This window comes from Rhinatrema bivittatum, chromosome 9, assembly GCF_901001135.1.
Source record: "Rhinatrema bivittatum chromosome 9, aRhiBiv1.1, whole genome shotgun sequence".
NCBI lineage: Eukaryota > Metazoa > Chordata > Amphibia > Gymnophiona > Rhinatrematidae > Rhinatrema > Rhinatrema bivittatum.
Genome location: NC_042623.1, coordinates 227,407,817 through 227,429,976, shown reverse-complemented (window position 1 = coordinate 227,429,976; position 22,160 = coordinate 227,407,817). Strand labels below are relative to the sequence as shown.

The 22,160-nt window shown below is 47.1% G+C and overlaps 1 protein-coding gene across 1 annotated transcript in view; it reads right to left on the bottom strand.

The window, feature by feature from the left end:
- The window catches only part of LOC115099283 (phospholipase A2 inhibitor and Ly6/PLAUR domain-containing protein-like), a 45,877-nt gene extending 35,110 nt beyond the window's left edge, over positions 1-10,767 (bottom strand). Inside the window, exons 1-3 of the mRNA XM_029616836.1 lie at positions 10,644-10,767; positions 5,232-5,348; positions 4,685-4,828 (exon numbers count right to left, since the gene is read on the bottom strand). Of these exons, the coding sequence (XP_029472696.1) occupies positions 4,685-4,828; positions 5,232-5,348; positions 10,644-10,728 (346 nt within the window). The 5' untranslated portion in view covers positions 10,729-10,767. The remainder of the gene's footprint in view (positions 1-4,684; positions 4,829-5,231; positions 5,349-10,643) is intronic.
- Between the last annotated feature and the right edge of the window lie 11,393 nt (positions 10,768-22,160).

Sequence of the window (22,160 nt, the reverse complement as noted above, 5' to 3'; positions counted from 1 at the left end):
GCCGGAACTGGGTCCGGTGCTGGTGCTGGCGGACCAGCATCCATCCGAGCGGCCAGTTGCTCCACAGTGACAGCCAGGTTGTCCAAGACCTGTTGCTGCTGTACTAGCCGTTGAGCCAGTCCGGGAATGGCTTGAAGGCTAGCGAGGTCTGCCGGATCCATGGCCTTGCAAACTGTTGTAAATCCAGAAGTGGATCCTTGGGCCGACCGTTGATGGAAGACGGTCAGGAGGCAGTTCAGGTAAGCAGGCAGACAGGTAGACTGGCAGGCAGGTAGACTGGCAGGCGGGCAGGAAGGTTGGCAGGCAAGCAGGTAGACTGGCAGGCAGGCAGGTAGACTGGTAGGCAGGCAGGCAGGCTGGCTGGCAGGCAAGCAGGTAGACTGGTAGGCAGGCAGGCAGGCTGGCTGGCAGGCAAGCAGGTAGACTGGTAGGCAGGCAGGTAGACTGGCAGGCAGGCAGGTAGACTGGTAGGCAGGTAGGCAGGCTGGCAGGCAAGCAGCTTTCTTGGTAACTGTGTTGCAAGGCAAGGAAACCTAGGAGACGCCGGGTTTAAATCCCCCCAGCATCTGATGTCACAGAAGGGGGTGGCGTCATAGAAGGAGGCGTGTCACAACACTCTCAGTGAACTGCCTAAACAGTGTATGTATCTACAGAACCATGGGAGCTGAGGGCTATGCTGTGCACCACCTCCGCTCCCTATGCTGTCCAATCACAGCATGGGAAAAGAGGCAGGGATACAGCACAGCTCTCCTCCGATAGGCTCCGACCTGCCTTTCTCTTCCTCTAACTAAGTGGCTATGGGAAAAAGGAGGATCCACCTGCAAAACTAGACATTTAGTGTCCGGTCAGTACCTCTGACTGGACACTGTACAGGATGCCTGAAAACCTGGCTGTCTGATCAGAAACTGGATATTTGGCAACCTTAGTGCAGGCCCATGGAGCCGCCTTACCGCTGCCGTCGGGGATCTAAAAAAAATACATAAAACTGCTGCGGGGAAGCTTCTGATTTCGGCCATGCTCCTGCGGAGGCCCACAGCAACTGCCTTCGGTCCTTCCGGTCCACAGCAGAGCATGGCTACAATGCATGAAAGACAGAGGAAGTGACTACAGTGTTCCTGCCACCACCATGGAGCACCGGGAGCAGGTTCCAGGCTCATGCTGCCTCTCTGCTGAACATTCAAAGGTATCTTTGAGCAGAGAGAAGAGCTGCTGCGGGGATGGTACTGGGCACAGCGACTCCGCTGGCATGAGGCTGCTGTGACCAACAGTAACCACATGATTGGGCTGACCGACCCACTGGGGCATGCCCGAAGCCCCAATAGGCCAATCCGCCCCTGGCAGAGAGCCGTAACCTGGCTCTGCTCCAATCTCCACTGCCTGTGCAGTTAAACACAGAGAACAAATAGTGTGAGGCTGGAAGATGAAGTTGCTCTGATGTCAAGGCATCAGAGTTGGGATCAGACAGCGTGTAAAAGCTGCATAAGGAATTGCCAAGCCTGCTTGGTGCAGGGCAGGAAGCTATGGATTACTGAATCTCCAGGCAGCATGACTGCAGAGGGAATCCAGGATTCGGAAGTGGAAATCGACAGATTATCCTGTGGCCTTGGGGAGGAGTGAGTACTTTGATGCACACACCCACACAAGAGAGTAGTCCCTGATTCAGGGCTCTGGTTAACTTCTGAGTTGCTATCTATTGTGACATTCTCCACTACACAACAGGTATTGTTTGTCTGTTTCACCATTAAAACCTCATGGATTACAAATAGGGGCAGATTACAGGAAAATATCAGCCTGGGGTTGGGTTGGGTTTTTTTTTTTTTTTTTTTCGAAACTGGTTCACGAGGTATCTGACTTCCTCATATGCTTTCCCTGCAGCATCTGTTGTAACAGTTCTCAAAAGCACGTCAAGCTGACCCTTGGACCTGGAATATGGCAGAATTCAGCCAAAAAATCTCTAATATAAATTTCACATTTTTATTAATAGCTAAGAACTAGAACAGTGGTTCCCAACCATTTTCGTGTGGTGGCTCATCTGGCACAGTGTACACTTCATCGTGCACACCATCACCTTCACTAGGACCATGATAATTGGTTATTTTTATGAATTTCCTTTTTCTTGTGACACTATCACCTTTACCATCATCATTTTCTTTTCTCTTCTCTTCTCCCTCCCCCCTCCCCCCCAAGCATCATCATCACCTTTCTCTCCCCTGGTATCATCATCATGTTCTGTTCTCTTTCCCAACCCATGACATCATCCTCCTCCCTATCCTATCCTCCTGCCCCCCAACTTCTGGGATCATCATCACCTTTTGCCTTCTCTCTTCTTCCACCCCTTAACATCATCACTACCTTCCCTCTCCCCCCAAGAATCTTCTTCACACCTACTCTTTCCTTCCCTTCCCACTCCCTCCACTCCAATGGCATCATGACCTTCTTCCCTTCCTTGCCCTTCCCTCTCCCCTGGCAGCACCACATTTTCTTCCATTCCCTCTCCCCTACTCCCTAGCATCATCATCATCCTTACTTTCCCTCTTCCTCCAATCTTCTCCCCCACCCGCAGGCATCATCACCTCCCCCTCCCTTCCCTCTCTTCCACCACCTGGCGTCATCGCCTTCCCTTTCCAGTCCTCACACCCCTCTAGTACCATCCCCTTCTCTTTCCTTTGCTCTACCTTCACTCCCTGGAATCACCCTCATATCTTCTCTTCTCTTCCCTCTCCTCTGGCACCATCACCTTCTCTTCTCTCTCCTCCACCCCCTGGCATCATCAGCTTTCCTCTCTCTCCATGCCCAGCATCACTACCTTCCCTCTCCTCCACCTCCCCGATATAATCACCTTCCCTTCCCTCTCCCCACACCTCGTGGTATACTCAATTTTCCATCCTCCCACACCCCTTCCCACACTTAGCTGTCCCTTTTCTCTCTTATGTCCTGGAATTGGCAGGGTCTGCGAGCAGCGATGCTTCCTCCTCTGTAATCGGAACTGCAAGGAGCTAGCAGAGCTTGCGAGACTACCGGGCCCCATGCAGTTTCAAAATTTCAGAGGGATCCCTGCTTTCCCACATAGAGCTGGTGCAGCCAGAGCGGGCGCACGGGTATTAGGTGCCTCAGGTGAGCCTTGCAGCCCTCCCACATACAATTAAAAATAACTAGGGGTGTGCATTCGTTTTGAACTTATATTTAAAACGCTACTTTATTTTCTGCCTTATTTCCTGCCTTATCTTCTTTCCAGCTTGTTGCAAGCTTCCAAGTTCTCTTCCCTGTTGATTGTAACTTTTGACTCATTCCTACTTACTGTTTATCTTTCGTTTACTTGAATAGTTACCCCAGTTTTTTATTCTTGTTAATTGTAAACCGATCCGATATGGTTATTTACTATGAAGGTCGGTATATAAAACTGTTAAATAAATAAAATAAATAAATACTTTTTTTTTTTAACTTAAAAAAGTGATGAGGCGAAAACGATCGGATTTCCAACTTATTCAACATAGCTATGTTGAATACGTTGGAAATCGCGATCGTTGATCCTAAATAAAAATTTAAACCCCTCACCCTCCTTAATCCCCCCCAAGACTTACCAAACTCCCTGGTGGTCCAGCGGGGAGTCAGGAAGCCATTCCTCTATTCCTTTGCGAGGAGCACGTGACGTCCGCGTCACGTCGGAGTGACGCGGCCGTCACGTGGTCCACCGCGGTTCCGCTCCCGGACCCCTCGTTGGACACAAACGGAACTTTTGGCCAGCTTGGGGAGGTCAGGAGGCCCCCCCAAGCTGGCCAAAAGTTCCGTTTGTGTCCAACGAGGGGTCCTGGAGCGGAACCGCGGTGGACCACGTGACGGCCGCGTCACTCGTGACGCGGCCGTCACGTGCTCCTGACCCCCCCAAGCTGGTTCCGCTCCCGGACCCCTCGTTGGACACAAACGGAACTTTTGGCCAGCTTGGGGGGGTCAGGAGGCCCATTACCTCCTCGCAAAGGAATAGAGGAATGGCTTCCTGACTCCCCGCTGGACCACCAGGGAATTTTGGTAAGTCTTGGGGGGGGATTAAGGAGGGTGAGGGGTTTAAATTTTTATTTAGGGAACCGGTGCACGTATGGACATAGACTCAACTTATGGAATTCTCCATATGTCCATATTGACCGAAATTGACCCCCCTTTTCGACTTATGGACTTATGAACATAAACTTTTTGTCTGCACATCCCTAAAAATAACACATTTATAACAGATTTTACATGAAAAAGGATACATATTCTGAGGTGAAAGTATCACAGCATATTATATTTACATACACAGCTGTAGTGCCAGCCAGAAAACCCTGCAGAGGTGGTACTTAGAACCCATATGGTGCTTCCTTCCCCTACAGCCTACATGACCAGAGACCACGCCTCCTTCCTTTGCAGCTAAGGACAGCCATCTCTCTTTCCCCTGTCGTTCACATGTTCTGCTGATGCTGACTCACTGCCTCGTCCTCACCCCCCCTCCATACTGCCTCCATCCCTGTGGCCTGCTCATGCCAATGATGCCTGTATGCACCCTCCTTCCTCTGCAGCCAAAGATGCTGCCACAGCTTTTTGGCTGTGCCCAGCACCAGCTCCCACGTGAAGTAATCTGGGAGCTGCGTTTGGGTGTTGAAAGCACTACACACTCGCCCTTGGTCTTTACAATACAGGTATAGATACTTACATGCTGTTGGGCCACTGTTACATAAGTCTTTAGTGCAACACACGGAGCGGGCCCTGGACCTGAACAATCCAGCTGTCAAACTGACCGTTTCATTGCAGAGATCACCTCCACAGGACTTTGACAGTTTGGTGTCCGTAGAGCCATCTGTTAAACACACAGCAAAGAAGGCTTCATAGCCCTGAAGAAGGAACAGAGCCTGCACCTAATCATGCACCTGATCATGCAGAACCAGAGAGAAACACATAATTCAGAGGAGTTCATATATGTCTGCTAAGGTTTTCTTCTCCTATTTCCCCTAAACTGTAATATTAGAGGAGCTCCCCTGGGACCTGCTGGGCTCTGTCCCCACGTACCCATATACTATAACACTAGAGAAGCTCCCCTGTGTCCCTGTAAACTCTTTAACCTCTTGTTGATGCTTCTGACTTCAGTGTTTCCATCATGATGTCACTTTAAACAACCCTGAGCAGTACAAGCAAAGGATGTCGCCCTGCTGTTTCTTTCAAGCCATGCCCATTGATGATATGTTGAGGGAAGTCTCACATACCAATCGTCACTTCCACCAGAAATGTGGTGCAGGGTTTTGTTCCTGGACTGCAGATCTTTGTATCTCCTTTGCAGTCTGCCTCATCGCTGTGGCACTCTTCACACTGCAGAAAATCCCCTGTAACATCACACAAGAGCAACTCAGTTTCCCTTTTAGATCATTTTTGTACCTTCTTTCTTTATAATGCCAACAAGTGAAAACAAAGTGGATATGTCCTATGAAACCCATGATTATGCCACACTTCTCTTATCTTTACAGAGCAGTGGTCTTAAATACTGTATATATGGCTGCCAACATTTTCATGGACAAAAAATGGACACCCACCAAAACTGAGGACCCAAGGGGGAGTGGGGGGGAGGGAGAGGTTGTGGTGTTACACTTTGAGTTAGAGGTTAGGAGCGGTAGCTCCTATCAGTTGTCCATATGCAATCTTTATCATCTGTTGGGTACCAGGCAGTCCCTTCTATTTATTGTTCTACAAAATATTATTTTAACCATCCTGCCTCTCTCTCCCTCACACACACATACACACACAAGCACGTGCACACACACATGCCAACTACAAGCTCTCTCACAGACATATAACCAACCACAGACTCTCTCTCTCTCACACCCACACACCCAACCATAGACTTTCTCACACAAACACACCTCAATCACAGACTCTCCCACACACACACACACACACACACACACACACACATCCCAACCACAGACTCTCTCTCATACGTCTCCAACCACAGACTCTCACACACACTGCAACCACAGACTCTCTTTTACACACACACTGCAACCACAGACTCTCTCACACACATCCCAACCACAGACTCTCACACACACACACACCAACCAGACTCTCTCTCACACATACACACCAGAACCAGACTCTATCTCACACACACACACACACCAGAACCACAGACTCTCTTTCTCTCACACTCACACAAACATCGGAACCTTAGACTCTCTCTCTCTCTCACTCACACACACACACACACACACACACACATACAGTCTCTATTTCTCTGTGCCACGAGCGGGATAGGCCCCGCTTGCGGCACCACATGGCTACTCTTAGGTGCCCCCTACGGCTTGGGGCCCTGAGAAGCATACAGTCAGCGTCGAAATAGGTAGGGTGGGGGGCAGTAGCGCAAGGGTCGCCTAGGGTGCCCAATACTCTTGCACCGGCCCTGCTGGTACTGCAGCCTATTAGGCTACTGAGGTAAGAGTGGGAGAAAGGGAGAGAGTGCTGGGGAGGGCAAGAGGGTACTGCGGTCAGGGAAGCAAAGGAGAAGAAGGCTGGAGTGAAGGAGGGGATGAAAGTGAGAGACAGAGCGTCTGTGTGTGTGAAAGAAAGTTCATCTCCCTTCTTCAAACTCCATATTGTGCCTCCCATAACTTGGCCTTTGAAGCATTGGCCCTAAGGGAGATGTTCAGGTAATGAGTATATGTTCGTACCTGCTTTCTACACCAGTCATATTTGATAAGCTTTTCACTAATTCTAATATATTTGTCTCAGTGTTAAACCTTTTTGGAATAAATGTTCACTTTTTATTTTTGCTATGTCCCATTCTTAAGAGTCTAGCTCATCAGCTGTCTGTGTGATGCCTGCATGAGGCTCTGATGAAGATCTGCTGTTTAGCAATCTGTGCAGTATTCATGCTTTACATGATGTTCAACACAGCAGCCCCTTCCATTTACTTAGCTTCATAGTGGTTGGGAGTCACCAAGTAGGAAAAGCTTTCTTAAAAGCATAAACCTTTATCCTAATTTAGAAAAAAAATTACAGATGAAAAGAATTAACAATTTTATGTTATTCACCAATCAGATTATTGGCATATTTTTGGCTCGTAATGCTGCTGAAAGGGCACAGATGCAATCATTCCCCTTCTGGCAACACAGTTTCCTGACACTGTCTGCTAATTTCTGTTCAGTATTTTGGACAAATGCAATAATCATAATAATAATTTGAATTTCCATAGAATCCCATAAAGCAGGCCACAAAGAGTACATTTTCAGTGTGAGGCAGATACCTGATTTTGATCAATTAAATTAAGCACATTTTCATCTGAGCCTAGTTGCCTAGGTTTGCGGCTTAAAATGAGCTAATTAGCCGGCTAATGTCTGGGCAGCTAGATTTCACCCTGCACTGCCATTGCAACACCTACTGATGCTAAAAATCTGTGCCACTGGCTAACTTTGCTCCTCCATCAAACTCTTCCCTTGGGGCTGCCCATATTTAGATCTGTTAAATCAAGCTGCCTAGTAAAACTTTAGCCTTTAGTTAGGGCAGGCTGGGTGGTCATCTGGGGCTCCATGAGATGATGGCTGCCTTAAGAGCTACTAACATCATCTGTTGGGCTGGTCAGCCAGAGGCTGGACAGGAGTGGTGATCATAGGCAACTATATAAGATGAGGTTTGCAGAATCTAAGCCTCTCAAAAGGCTGGTAGCCAAGGACTGCCTCCCCCACCATGCCTGGCTGGCAGGAAGAGTGGCTCTTAATAGCCTACCACGCTGGCTCAGTCTCACAATATGAGATGTAAGATTATGGGATCTTGCAACTCAATCCATGTGACTGGCCCCATGCAGCATATGTGATGTGCTATTAAGTGTCGCTTCTGCCAATCACAGGAAGCCCAAAAAAAGCGTTAGAGATACAGCAGTGGATGGGGATAGGGTAGATTGAAAGTACCTGCATTTGGGAGAACAGAGCAGGAGACCTATATATATGGGGTAGTAGGAGCAGGCAGAGGGAGACTGTACATGGGGTGTTTGGAGACAGGGAGACCATGGAGACAGGACCACATTTGTTTGGAGGGAACGAGAGTGTACAGGGGATTGGAATGGAGCAGACACAATCTGGAGAGAGAGACAGAAACTGGAGAGAGGATGGGAGAATGAAGAAGGAGAGAGGACCTGAGATAGCAGATGAAAGGGATTGGAGCCAAGGGAAATGGTAAGTGACATGTAATAAGCTTGAGTTGGTGAGAGCATGAGGGCTGGGAATGGAGTGAGTGCAAAGAGTGAAAATGGGGTACCAAAGTGGGAAAAACAGAAGCTTGGGGAAAGAGGAGGGGGAGGAAGGAGGACCAGGAAGGAGATGTAGATTGTCAGATGAAAATAGGGTAAATTGTGAGAAATAGGAAGGAAAATGGGGTAAGGGAGTGAGCGGTAGGATAGGAAGAGACAAAGCAATAGAGGATGTGAAAAAATGGCAAGGAGAAAGAGTAAAGAGATGGGTACAGGAGAGCTTAAAGGAGATGGTTGGAGAGAACTTGAGGATGGTGAGAGCTGAGTGAGTCAGAAAGGAGATAGCAGTTGTGGGGTAAGGACAACGGAGCTAGATATCTGGAGAATGGTGAAGGTGATATGGAAGGCTTAGAAAAGGCAATGAAAGAGAGAGTTAGGGAGGTGAAAGGCTGGGGCAGTGAGAAATGGAGGGGGAGAAGAAGAGGGTGAAGTCTAGCTATCAGTGAACAGAGAGGTAGAGAAGTGAGATGAAAGGAAAAGATTAATGTCAGTGAAAGTGTACCTGGCGGGAGGGAAGGGGTGTGTGTTTGTTGTTCTCCACACTGACTATTGTTAGATTTGTGTTTTATAAGATTTGTAAATAAATAAAATAACTGTCTGAAGGGAGAGAGGAGAGAGTGTTTAGAGGGTGGATAAGTGGGGATGTAGGGAGGAGAGAATGTCTGGAGAAAGGGAAGAAGGAGGGGAGTGTCTAAAGGATGAGACAGAATATCTGGAGGAGAGAATTCCAGGAGGGAGGAGACATTACCAGGAGATAGGGGGAGAAGAGTAAGATAATGCCGGAGAGAGGGAAAGGGAATTGACAATTTTCACCCAGGGCTCCATTTGCCCTAGAGCTGACAAGCTAACAAGATTTAGTTGCTTTGTGGGGAAAAAACAAAATCCCCACTCCCACCACCTGCGACCCAGTTGTCTAAATCTTTAGTTAGCAGATATGTCCTACTGAAAGTCCACCTCAACGTGCTTACAAATGAAGTAATGGGGATTTCTGTGTGGCGGTGGCTCTGGGGATGAGTTTTGGCCAAGTCACAAAGGTGTGCAGTCTGGATTGGGTGACAGATGGAGAAATAACCATGCTATTTGGGTACACTAAAAAAAGAGGGAGTGAAGAAATGTGTCCAATGTCCAGAGTAAAGAAAGGCTGAACCTAAATAGAATGAGCGACACTCTTCCCGTCTGCTCTCTCCTCGCCCTCTTCCATGAGTCTTTCCATCTCGGTCCATCATCCAGAACACTAGACTACTCAGCCACTGACATGAGCAAATATGCTCCATCAACACTTGTACTCACAACCCATTATAAGGAATGATGAGCTCATCTCTCTAGCTGCAATGGATGTGCAAGAAACAGAAGAAAGAGAGAATTTAGTCAGTAGACCCAAGGAAATAAAAGAACTGTAATTCCCTTGTGAAATGGAAATAGTGAAAATTTGAAACTGTTTAAAAAAAAAAAAATCCTGCTTATTTTCTAGCCAATCTTTTCAGGCCTGCAGGTAGAGCCCATTGCTTTACTAGAAGGTGTCCACAGACACCTACTAAGATCTCCAGCTCTGTCAATGTCTGTGGTACACCTACAAAAATGGACCACAGAAGGTGAAATTTAGAGAGTGTGTGGGATATAACCAGCAAGCCCTGGGATTAAAGTGAGCAACAGGGGCTGTCTCTAAACGATATCCCTTCCTACCAGAAACCCTGCAAAGCAGCAGAAAGCAGAACTAAGGCAGAAAAACAGAATCAGAAGAAACAAAGACTGAAGAAGGGAGGTATCCTGAAGGCCTAGATTGCATCTCTCTGTTCTTTCTTTAGCAGTAGACACAAAAACACAAGGATCATCACTTATGGCCACCAAAATAAGTCTGTTATCTACAACACAACTGCTGAATGAGGAGAGAGAAAATGATTATGAGAATAAAATAAAGCCCCCTTGATTTCTCCTCAGCACAAAATTAGACTGAATCAAATGTGTTGGCACTAATACTGACCCTGCCAAATATGGCATCCACCTCCTAAACATAGGCCCAGCTGGATACTACACTCAGTGAGCAAGCAGAGTACCGTGTCTAACACTGACACTGACAGATAGTGCACTCACCTCCCTAACCCACAAACCTGATGTGCCTCTCATCTCTCTAACATGGACCCTGTCAGATGGTGCACATGTCCCTTTAACACTGAGTCTCACTGGTAACTGCACCAGTCTCCCTAGCACTGACTCTTCTGGATACTGTGGCCACCTTTATAGCACTGTGCAATAACAAAGAAATCCTCAAATACTATTTCTCATAAATGGATCTGTGATGCCTGAACAGATCTCTTGTTCTATACTGAAGGTTGTTGTATTAAAGGACTGTGCTGAGGGAGGTTTAGAGAAGGAATCTCACCTGTTGACAGGAGGCTAGAGATGATGCATAGGCTAGTGAAAAGAGTCCTCATGGTGATGCAAAAAGAGCAGAGACCTGCATACATCTGAAGTTAAGCTCACCAATGTCTCAAACTCTCCTCTGCATACATGGTAATCATTGAGCTGAAAGGAAATCAGTTGGGTAACCACATTTTTTTTTTTTTTTGCAAGAGTAGAACAACGGATGGAATCATTATGTTGATGCAATGTGAATATGTTGTGCAAAATGTATTTCATGATAACCTACATAACACAGTAACCCAGAGGTAGATATTTAAAGTATTGCTGAACAAGGGAGTTAACCAGTTAACATTGTGGCTGAAAATCCATTTAAATCTAATTGGCATGATTTACTGTATGTGATTAAAAGCCAACTTAATTTTTACCCCATAAAAGCATCATAAATTGGATTGTCCTTTGTGGCAGCAGGGAGATAGGGGAAGCAAATCTGAAGCCATGCCCCCAACATCTGACATCACTCCAGAACGCTGGGTAGCCAGGAGCTGCAGCAGTGAGAGAAGAGGTACAGTGCTGTCCCTCCCCCTGCTTTTAAATATCTTGAATGGGGTACTCTTCTCTGCTTTTCAATCTTTGGGGGGAGGGATCCAGTCCAGCTGCAGTATCCAGGGCCTTGCAACCCTCAAGGGTTAGCCCTGGCTGATAGTAAATAATGGCAGAACAAGACGAATGGCCTATCCAGACTGCTCAGTTATTCTGTCCTCCCTACTAACATCCCAGCAGGGTGTGACTGCCTGTAAGATTCCTCTTCTTATCAGGTCCTTTTGTCTTCCTCATTTGTGCTTCACCATCTTGTGGAGATGAGAAAGCAAGATCCTCACTTAGGCCTTGATATATTAAGATGTGAGCAAAAAGGATGCATTGAACTTCAGTGCACATTTTCTTTACTCAAGTGCTAAAAAAGAGTTAACTGCTTTAATGGTATACCAGGGCACAGTTTTTTTTTGGCATAATTTACAGGACTGTGATCTGGTTTTAGTATCACGTGAATGTACACGTTTCTTTTATTGTTTTATGTATTAATGAGTGTTTTAACTGTGAGCAGCTCAGAGCTATGGTCAGGAGGTATATAAATGTAGATAAAATGATGAACTGGGAGTTTAAAGAAAAAAAAAAACCAACCAAAAAACACACAAACCTGAATATGTGTGCACAAAGGCATACTTAGCACACATATACTGTTTTCTGTGCCCAAACTGTGTGGTGTGTGCATAAAAAATATTTTCTTGCATGTATGTGCATCGTGTACAGAATGCAAGATTTGTGTGCATGCATTTATCTTCCTAAAAATTATACATATGATTTTGTGTATAAAAGTTATGCTCCAAAATGTTGTGTGCACCAAACATAAGCTAGAAGCATAAAAGTTGTGTCCATAAAAGCTGTGTACACAAAATATGAGTTAGGAGCATAAAAGTCGTGCACCTACATATTAGGAGCATGACATGAGTTAGGAGCACCATGCCATCATTGGTCCTGAAGCTGGCCACCGGGTGTCACTGATAAGTAATTATCCTATCCCCTCCCTTCCAAGGGTGCTAAGAACAACACCTCTGCATCATCCCTAGCCCCAGTCTAGAAAGAGGAACTTGAAATCTGCAAACAGACCCAGCTGCTGGTTTGATTCTATCCTCAAAGTCCGAGCTAAATAGCTCCCATTGCTAGTGAAGTCTCCTAGATCCCCTGCATAGACTACCAGACTCATCTAGTTATGTGAGCATTTTTCTAGGACTTCTAGTTATCACAGTCATTGCAAGCTGCAACCTGCCAGACAGGTTGATTCCACCATCACAACATGTCAGTCAAACCATGGCAACATGGATACCTGTGTTTTCACTGATATAATAAAAACCAAGGTAAAACTAGAAAATAACACATACCTTTTACATATATGAATCCATCTATAAACATAAGAACATAAGAACATGCCATGCTGGGTCAGACCAAGGGTCCATCAAGCCCAGCATCCTGTTTCCAACAGAGGCCAAAACCAGGCCACAAGAACCTGGCAATTACCCAAACACTAAGAAGAACCCATGCTACTGATGCAATTAATAGCAGTGGCTATTCTCTAAGTATAATTGATTAATAGCCATTATTGGACTTCTCCTCCAAGAACTTATCCAAACCTTTTTTGAACCCAGCTACACTAACTGCACTAACCACATCCTCTGGCAACAAATTCCAGAACTTTATTGTGCATTGAGTGAAAAAGAATTTTCTCCGATTAGTCTTAAATGTGCTACTTGCTAACTTCATGGAATGCCCCCTAGTCCTTCTATTATTCGAAAGTGTAAATAACCGAGTCACATCTACTCGTTCAAGACCTCTCATGATCTTAAAGACCTCTATCATATCCCCCCTCAACCGTCTCTTCTCCAAGCTGAACAGCCCTAACCTCTTCAGCCTTTCCTCATAGGGGAGCTGTTCCAGCCCCTTTATCATTTTGGTTTCCCTTCTCTGTACCTTCTCCATCGCAACTATATCTTTTTTGAGATGCGGCGACCAGAATTGTACACAGTATTCAAGGTGCGGTCTCACCATGGAGCGATACAGAGGCATTATGACATTTTCCGTTCTATTAACCATTCCCTTCCTAATAATTCCTAACATTTTATTTGCTTTTTTGACTGCTGCAACACACTGAGCCGACAATTTTAAAGTATTATCCACTATGATACCTAGATCTATTTCCTGGGTGGTAGCTCCTAATATGGAACCTAACATCGTGTAACTACAGCAAGGGTTATTTTTCCCTATTTGCAACACCTTGCACTTGTCCACATTAAATTTCATCTGCCATTTGGATGCCTAATCTTCCAGTCTTGCAAGGTCCTCCTGTAATGTATCACAGTCTGCTTGTGATTTAACTACTCTGAATAATTTTGTATCATCCGCAAATTTGATAACCTCACTCGTCGTATTCCTTTCCAGATCATTTATATATATATATTGAAAAGCACCGGTCCAAGTACAGATCCCTGATGCACTCCACTGTTTACCCTTTTCCACTGAGAAAATTGACCATTTAATCCTACTCTCTGTTTCCTGTCTTTAACCAGTTTGTAATCCACGAAAGGACATCGCCTCCTATCCCATGACTTTTTACTTTTCGTAGAAGCCTCTCATGAGGGACTTTGTCAAACGCCTTCTGAAAATCCAAATACACTACATCTACCAGTTCACCTTTATCCACATGTTTATTAACTCCTTCAAAAAAATGATGCAGATTTGTTAGGCAAGACTTCCCTTGGGTAAATCCATGTTGACTGTGTCCCATTAAATCATGTCTTTCTATATGCTCTACGATTTTGATCTTGAGAATAGTTTCCACTATTTTTCCTGGCACTGAAGTCAGGCTCACAGGTCTATAGTTACCTGGATCGCCCCTGGAGCCTTTTTTAAATATTGGGGTTACATTGGCCACCCTCCAGTCTTCAGGTACAATGGATGATTTTAATGATAGGTTACAAATTTTAACTAATAGATCAGAAATTTCATTTTTGAGTTCCTTCAAAACCCTAGGATGCATACCATCCAGTCCAGGTGATTTGCTACTCTTTAGTTTGTCAATCTGGTCTACTACATCTTCCAGTTTCAAAGTGATTTTGTTTGGTTCGTCTGACTCATCACCCCTGAAAACCATCTCTGGAACTGGTATCTCCCCAACATCCTCATTAGTAAACACGGAGGCAAATAATTAATTTAGTCTTTCTGCAATGGTCTTATCTTCCCTAAGAGCCCCTTTAACCCCTCTGTTATCTAATGGTCAAACCGACTCCCTCACAGGTTTCTTGCTTTGGATATATTTTAAAAAGTTTTTATTATGAGTTTTTGCCTCTATGGCCAACTTCATTTCAAATTCTCTCTTCGCCTGTCTTATCAATGTTTTATACTTACCTTGACAATGTTTATGTTTTATCCTATTTTCTTCAGATGGATCCTTCTTCCAATTTTTGAAGGAAGTTTTTTGGCTAAAATATTCATTGTGGATATCACTGTGGATATCATTGTGGATATTCATTGTGGATATCCTGAAAAACCGACAGGCTGGGGGGTTCCCAGGACAGGGTTGGGAACCACTGATCTAGAGCCTTATGCATTGGTTAAATAGTTGTTCCAAATTTTGTTTCACTCAAAATGCTGAGCGTAAGCTTTGCTCATTTTTTTCTAATCATAGGTCTCCAATAAACCTTTTTTTGTTTTTATATAAAAAAAGAGTGTGCAAAGGAATGTGATTTAAAAATTAGAAGATACTTTTCAACTTATCGTAATCATGTTTGAGACCACAAAATGGAGTGAAACCTCCAAAAGACCACCAATTTCAAAAACTTTGTCAATTCCCCCAGTTGTCCTGAAGGATGAAACAAATTTCAGTCCTTCAATGCAGATGAGCTATCAAAGCACTCCAGATAAAGCCCGATGAAGCTTGACATGCCTCGCAATTTGACTCTTCTTCAGGGGCTTCTGATCTCAGCTGGAATACTATAAATCATTAGGGATGTGAATCGTTTTTTTGACGATTTAAAATATCGTCTGATATATTTTAAATCGTCAAAAATCGTTAGAGGCAATATATAATAGGAATTCCCCTGATTTATCGTCAAAAATTGTAAATCGGGGGAAGGGGAAGGGGGAGGGCGGGAAAACCGGCACACTAAAACAACCCTAAAACCCACCCCGACCCTTTAAAATACGGGTGCGTTGATAGAAATGGTGCCGGCGCTACCTTTGCCCTGTCATATGACAGGGCAAAGGTAGCGCCAGCGCCATTTTGGTTCCTGTCCCCCGACGTCACGAGTGTAGGAGATCGCTCCCGGACCCCCGCTGGACCCCCAGGGACTTTTGGCCAGCTTGGGGGGGGCCTCCTGACCCCCACAAGACTTGCCAAAAGTCCAGCGGGGTCCCGGGAACGACCTCCTGCACTCGAATCGTGTTGCCGTAATGAAAAATGGCGCCGGCCGTATGGCCGGCGCCATTTTACAATACAGCAATATGGCCATACGGCCGGCGCCATTTTGCTGGACCCCAAAGCTGGCCAAAAGTCCCTAGGGGTCCAGCGGGGGTCCAGGAGCGATCTCCTACGCTCGTGACGTCGGGGGACAGGAACCAAAATGGCGCCGGTGCTACCTTTGCCCTGTCATATGACAGGGCAAAGGTAGTGCTGGCGCCATTTCTATCAACACACCCATGGCCCGAGAGTGGAAGATCACACCGGGACCCCCCCACTGGACCCCAGGTAATTTAAGACATTTTGGGGGGGTTCGGGAGGGTGGGGGATTTATTTTAAAGGGTCGGGGTGGGTTTTAGGGTTGTTTTAGTGTGCCGGTTTTCCCGTCCTCCCCAGATTTACGATTTACACGATATTTAAAAAAACAAAACTGCGACGATCCGATTCCCTCCCCCCCCCCTCAGCCAAAATTGATCGTTAAGACGATCGATCACACGATTCACATCTCTATTTTAGCTGGCTTAATATTTGTTTGATAAATCATATAATATAAACAATTTAATTATTCACATGGGGAGAAAAAACATGAAGGGATTCATCAATCTTGAATTACTTCATTGCAAAATGGCGTGTGTTTATGTTAATACACTATTTAACTTATAACTAAGAAACATACCAATCCCTATTGGGATCACAAAAGTGAGAAGGGACGTGGGGTACCAAGAACGGGTCATTTCACTGTAGAAGTCTTATAAAAGATTCTTATTTCTTATAATTGTACGAGAGGTAAATATTGCATACGGAGCTGCGTCAATGCATCATGTGTTACATCACTGCACTGCACATTGCATTACTGCGTGCTGCATCATTTGAAGAGGCTTGCATTACTGTGTGGTGCATTATTTCTTCAAGGTTATGTATACAGGCGTCCTGCAGCTGCCCTCGTAGAATGAGCCTTAACCTGTAGTGGTAAGGGCTTTCCTGCCTCTATGTAGGCTGCCTTGATTACTTCTTTGATCCAGCGGACTATGGTTGCCTGCGAGGTCGCTTCTCCGGGAGAGTGGTTAGAGCTTCTATTAATGGGGATAGATTGTTGGACAGCAAAGTAGGGGGACAATATACAATGCATAAATTTACAGGCTCTGTTGAAATAAGCAGTATGCAGTTAAGGCCTTCTTACACGGATTTAAGAAGGCTTTAACTATAATTAACAGTCCACTTCCTCTGTGCTTCGGGCAGGGTTCTAAAAAAGGGATATACCTAGGTTGACATATAGTATTCAATATCACATTGTCATGATCAAAAAGCCAAGTTTCAGAAATAAGAATGGCATCTGGGGAGTTTGAGGAAATAAAATCGTAAATGATTGGAACCCTTTTCCTGATAGATTGAGCATTGATTATTAAAAGAGAAATAGAGGTAAATAGTAAGGTGGTTACCTTAAGTGATGGAGTAAATGTAATCAGATTGGATTTGTCAGAGGAGAAGGGTCTGTGACGATAGTTGACAAGATTACCATTTCTTCCTTTTCCAGTAATGGTGGAAATATTCATGGTTAAGGAGAAGAGATTAGAAAGCCAATGTAAGGCAGGTAAAGAATTTAGCAACAAAGAGATAGTGAAATTGAAAATTAACCTATATACCAGGATATTTCGAAGGTGAGATGTGAAACATAAAGGGGGCGCACAAAGGGACGAGCCTCTTTGTTGCGCTCCTTCGGAGCCAAATTTAGGCTCTTAAGTAGAAAGTTTAAATCCAGAACCTCCAGGGTAGTATTCTCTGAAATGCTCCCTGTTCCACGTTCAGGTCACCAGAGGCAGGCAGAGCTCCGGAGCCTCAATGCGTGGATGAGACGATGGGGCAAGGAAGAGGGATTCAGTTTTGTTAGGAACTGGGGAACCTTTTGGGGAAGGGAGAGTCTCTTCCGAAGGGATGGGCTCCACTTTAACCAGGGTGGAACCAGATTGTTGGCGCTAACCTTTAAAAAGGAGATAGAGCAGCTTTTAAACTAGAACAAAGGGGAAAGCCGACAGTCGCTCAGCAGCGCATGGTTTGGAAAGAGGTATCTTCAAAGGATACTAATGAGAAATTAGAATTAGGGCATCCCGACAGTGAGGTTCCAATAATAAGAAAAGTAGTCCAAGTGCCTGTAACTAAAAACTCACCTGAGCTAAAAAATTCTAACTTATCTCTATCAATTAAAAAGCAGAATGAAAATACAAACAAAAAACAAACTTTGAAATGTTTGTATGCTAATGCCAGAAGTCTAAGAAGTAAGATGGGAGAATTAGAATGTATAGCAGTGAATGATGACATAGACTTAATTGGCATCTCAGAGACATGGTGGAAGGAGGACAACCAATGGAACAGTGCTATACCGGGGTACCAATTATATCGTAATGACAGAGAGGAGCACCCGGGAGGCGGTGTGGTACTTTATGTCCGGGATGGCATAGAGTCCAACAGGATAAACATCTTGCATGAGACTAAATGCACAATTGAATTTTTATGGGCAGAAATCCCTTGTGTGTCGGGGAAGACTATAGTGATAGGAGTATACTACCGTCCACCTGGTCAAGATGGTGAGACTGACAGCGAAATGATAAGAGGAATTTGGGAAGCTAACCAAATTGGTAGTGCGGTAATAATGGGACACTTCAGTTACCCCAGTATTGACTGGGTGAATGTATTATCGGTACATGCTAGAGATATAAAGTTCCTGGATGGAATAAATGACATTTTTATGGAGCAATTGGTTCAGGAACCAACAAGAGAGGGAACAATTGTTACAAGCGCTATCTCCGTCGGCCGCTCCACTCCGAGGCATGGAGGCACGGTCATCTCTAAACAGAGTTGTGAGCCCTTGGGCCACGGCATGACCCAGGGAGGAGCCCCAAGCCAAACCGTGGGAGGTGAGCTGGTGCGAGCATGGGTACATGGCAAGACATGGCAGACGCAAGGACTCAGGCACAAGAGCTGACCCTCAACCGGACCTGCACACCCCGGACAACCAACAACGCAATGTTGATTGATGAACAGTCCTCCGACCGTTCCAAGCCCTTTCGGACCTGCCGCTGGGTACAGCAATGGGCGGCAGGCCAGAACGAGGACGAGGCAGACAGAGTTCTTGGATCACAGAAGACTTGAGACTATGACTGATGCGATGGCATCACAGACGAGGACTGATGCGAAGACATCGCAGATGAGGACTGATGCGTAGACATCACAGACGAAGTGCTGATGTGTAGACATCACAGACGAGGACTGATGCGTAGACATCACAGACGAGGACTGATGCGACGGCATCACAGACGAGGCAAGAAGCTGAGAAGGTAGACATTGGCACTGTCTCTCAGGGTGCCCTACACAGCTCACCTTCACGGGCAGACCCAATGGGCTGGTCGTGGACCACCCTGTTCCACTGCGCGCCCTACTCAGCCCGAGGAGGTTGGTCACGGACCACGCTGGGAGTGGGACAAGCGCAGGAAGGAATCCAGCTGAGGTGGGACTTCGATGATGGAGCCGGTGTCATCTGGAGATCCACAAGGGCGGGCAGGTCAGGAAGGCTCAGGAGCGCAGGACACAAGTCCACTGCCAGCAACTCCAAAGATGAAGACGCGTCACCCAGAGAATCCAAGGCGCCAGCAGAACAGAAGGCTCAAGAGCACAGGAGCAAAACGTCAGGAAAGGCTCTATGAACCAACAACTGGTCTTTCCTCTGGAACACGGAAACATGGAACACAGGAAGCATGGAGACAACAGAAGAGCAGAACATCAGGTACCGGGAACTTGAAGAAATTCGAGAACAGGAACAAAGGACGTCAGGAACCTGGAAATGCTGAAGAGCAGGACAACGAACATCTGGAACATGGAAACAACTGAAGTCAAGGATAACCGGATCCGACTGACATCAGGACTGGAAACAAGGAACATGACACTGAACACGAAGCCATCTAAGCAAGAAAAGACCACAGAGGACCTGGACCGGTCTGAAGACACAGGCAACTGTGGAACCCGATCCAAAGGCGGACATCAGGACTGGGAACAAGGAATATGAAGACACTGAACATGAAGCCATCTAAGCAAGGAAAGACCAAGGAGGACCTGGACCGGTCTGAAGACACAGACAACTGTGGAACCCGATCCGAAGGCCACGAGAGACTGACAAAGAATCCCTTTTATAGGGCTGAAGCAGGAAGTCATCGTTGGGAGGAGCCAGCAACACTTCCTGTGGCTGGCCCTTTAAATAGTATGAAGAGGCGCGCGCCGGTGCCTAAAGGAAGGCTGGAGCAGAGAGCAGGACCCTGGACAGCGGCGCTCTCCTGCACTTCGTCGAGGAGATGAAGGAAACAGGCTGGCAGGCTTCAGGACAGCTTCCTGCCATCCCGCAAGGACCCCAAGGGCAATGTCACGGCTCCCTGCCATGGAGGCTGACCCGGGGTGGCTCCAAGCCGCGAAGAAGAGACGGACAGCAGGGCCTCCAGGCCGCGGGTCTCGGCGATGGCAGGATGGTGCTGGCGGTGGCCCTGCCGCACGGGACCCGACGTGGGCATTGGCGTCTGCGGCTGCTCGGCGGGGCTGGCCCTGCCAAGCGGGGCAGAAGCTGCTGCAGCCTCAAGGCCACAAAGGATGGCATCATCGGCATCCTGCCACGGAGAGAGGGAGATGGCCACGGCCTCCGGGCCGTGGCAAGCGGAGCTAGCGGTGTCCAGCTGCGTCAGTGAACCAGGTGGGTGGTGAGGCCTGCTTGTGGAGAGTAGCTCTGCAGGCAGGAATCATAACAGTACCCCCTCCTTAAAGACCCCCTCCTCAAGCCTCATATCTACAGCTAGAGAAGACATGGTATCTGTTACGACCGCGCGCGGGCGCGGTCGTCGTAAGCGGGTGGTGGTGAGCCCTTGGGCCACGGCAGGACTCAAGGAGGAGTCCCAAGCCACACCGTGGGAGGTGAGCTGAGCAGGCATGGTGAGCCAGGCAGGCAGGAACAGAAGCAGGGAGTCCGACCCTCAGCCGGACCTGCATGCCCATGGTAGCCAACACGGGGAAGTTGACTAATGAACGGTCCTCCGACTGTTCCCGGCCCTTTCGGACCTGCCGCAGGGAATGGCAATGGGCAGCAGGCCGGACAGAGGCGAGGGCAGACAGAGTCCTTAAACAGAAGACATCAGACGGGGCAGAAGCAGGCTGAAGCAAGACGGAGGCATCAGGACAAGGGCTGAAGCGAGACACAGGAAAGATCCAGGCGAGCAGGAACTCCGATGCTGGGATACTCACATCCGAAGCCCCCTCGGCTGGCAGAAGCTCAAGAGCCCGTGGGACGAATCCCTCCTGTTGGCCACTCCAGGGCCCAACAGGACAGAAGGCTCAGGAACCAGACGAGGACGTAGGTCAAGGCAGAGACAGGAAGACATCCGGGCAAGGGCTGAAGCAGACACTGTAGACAAGGCTGGACGGAAACATGGCACTGTCCATCAGGGCGCCCTACTCAGCCCACCCGTGGGACTGAGTCGCGGACCACCCTGTCCCAGACGCGCCCTACACAGCCCAGGAAGGCTGGTCGCGGACCACGCTGAGAAGGAGGGTGCAGGGAAACTCCAGGCGAACAGGAACTCCGATGCTGGGATACTCACATCCGAAGTCCTTACGGCTGGCAGGCACAGGAACAAACATCTAGGCAGAGACGCTGGACAGGGATCCATCAAAGCATATGATGATCACGGAAGACCTGGATCAGCAAGGATACAGACGACTGTAGGACCTGATCCGAAGGCCCTTTGCAAGTGAACAGAAAGTCCTTAAGTACTGGAGGTAGAAGGCAACTCCCTGGGAGGAGCTTGCCAGGACCGCCCACCGCTGGTCCTATAAGTCAGGTGGAGAGCTGCGGGCCAGCCCCTAGGAAAGGGCGTTGCCAAACAGGAAGTCCAAACGCTGGCATGCAAGCCACAGGCACAGCTAGGCCTCTCAGGCCCTGGAGCAAGTCCCGGATGGAACACAGGCGAGGCCCAGGCTTCAGAGCGGCCTCCAGAGGAAGGTAAGAGACCTCCTGTAGCGCAGCAGCAGGGGGGATTGCAACAGTATCAGTCCATACTGACAGGGGGAGAGCAAGGGTCCAAGAACAAACGTTGGAAAAGTCTTGGCAAGGCACTGTAACAATGGCAATACTGTAGCTGAAGACATGAAGGATTTTGAAGATCCAGACAAGGCGGAGACAAGACATTGAAGACATAAACAAGCAAACCATGAAATTGCAGGACAGCAGGCTTGCATCTCACGTTCTGGTGACCAAGAGGCAAAATTCAAGGCAAGGCATCCAAAACAGAAGGCATAGCAGAGTATTAACTTGTATTGAAGACCAGTTGTTGGTTCACAGCGGTAACAAGAAACACATTTCAGACTGGATTCTATAGATGTAAAGGTGAAACTGAGGAGATTACGTAGACAACTTATAGCTGACCTTTAGAATAGCTGTGGTGTCAAGAGGACTCAAATGGAAGTCCGGCACATAGAGTTCAGAAACTGGAGAGTAAT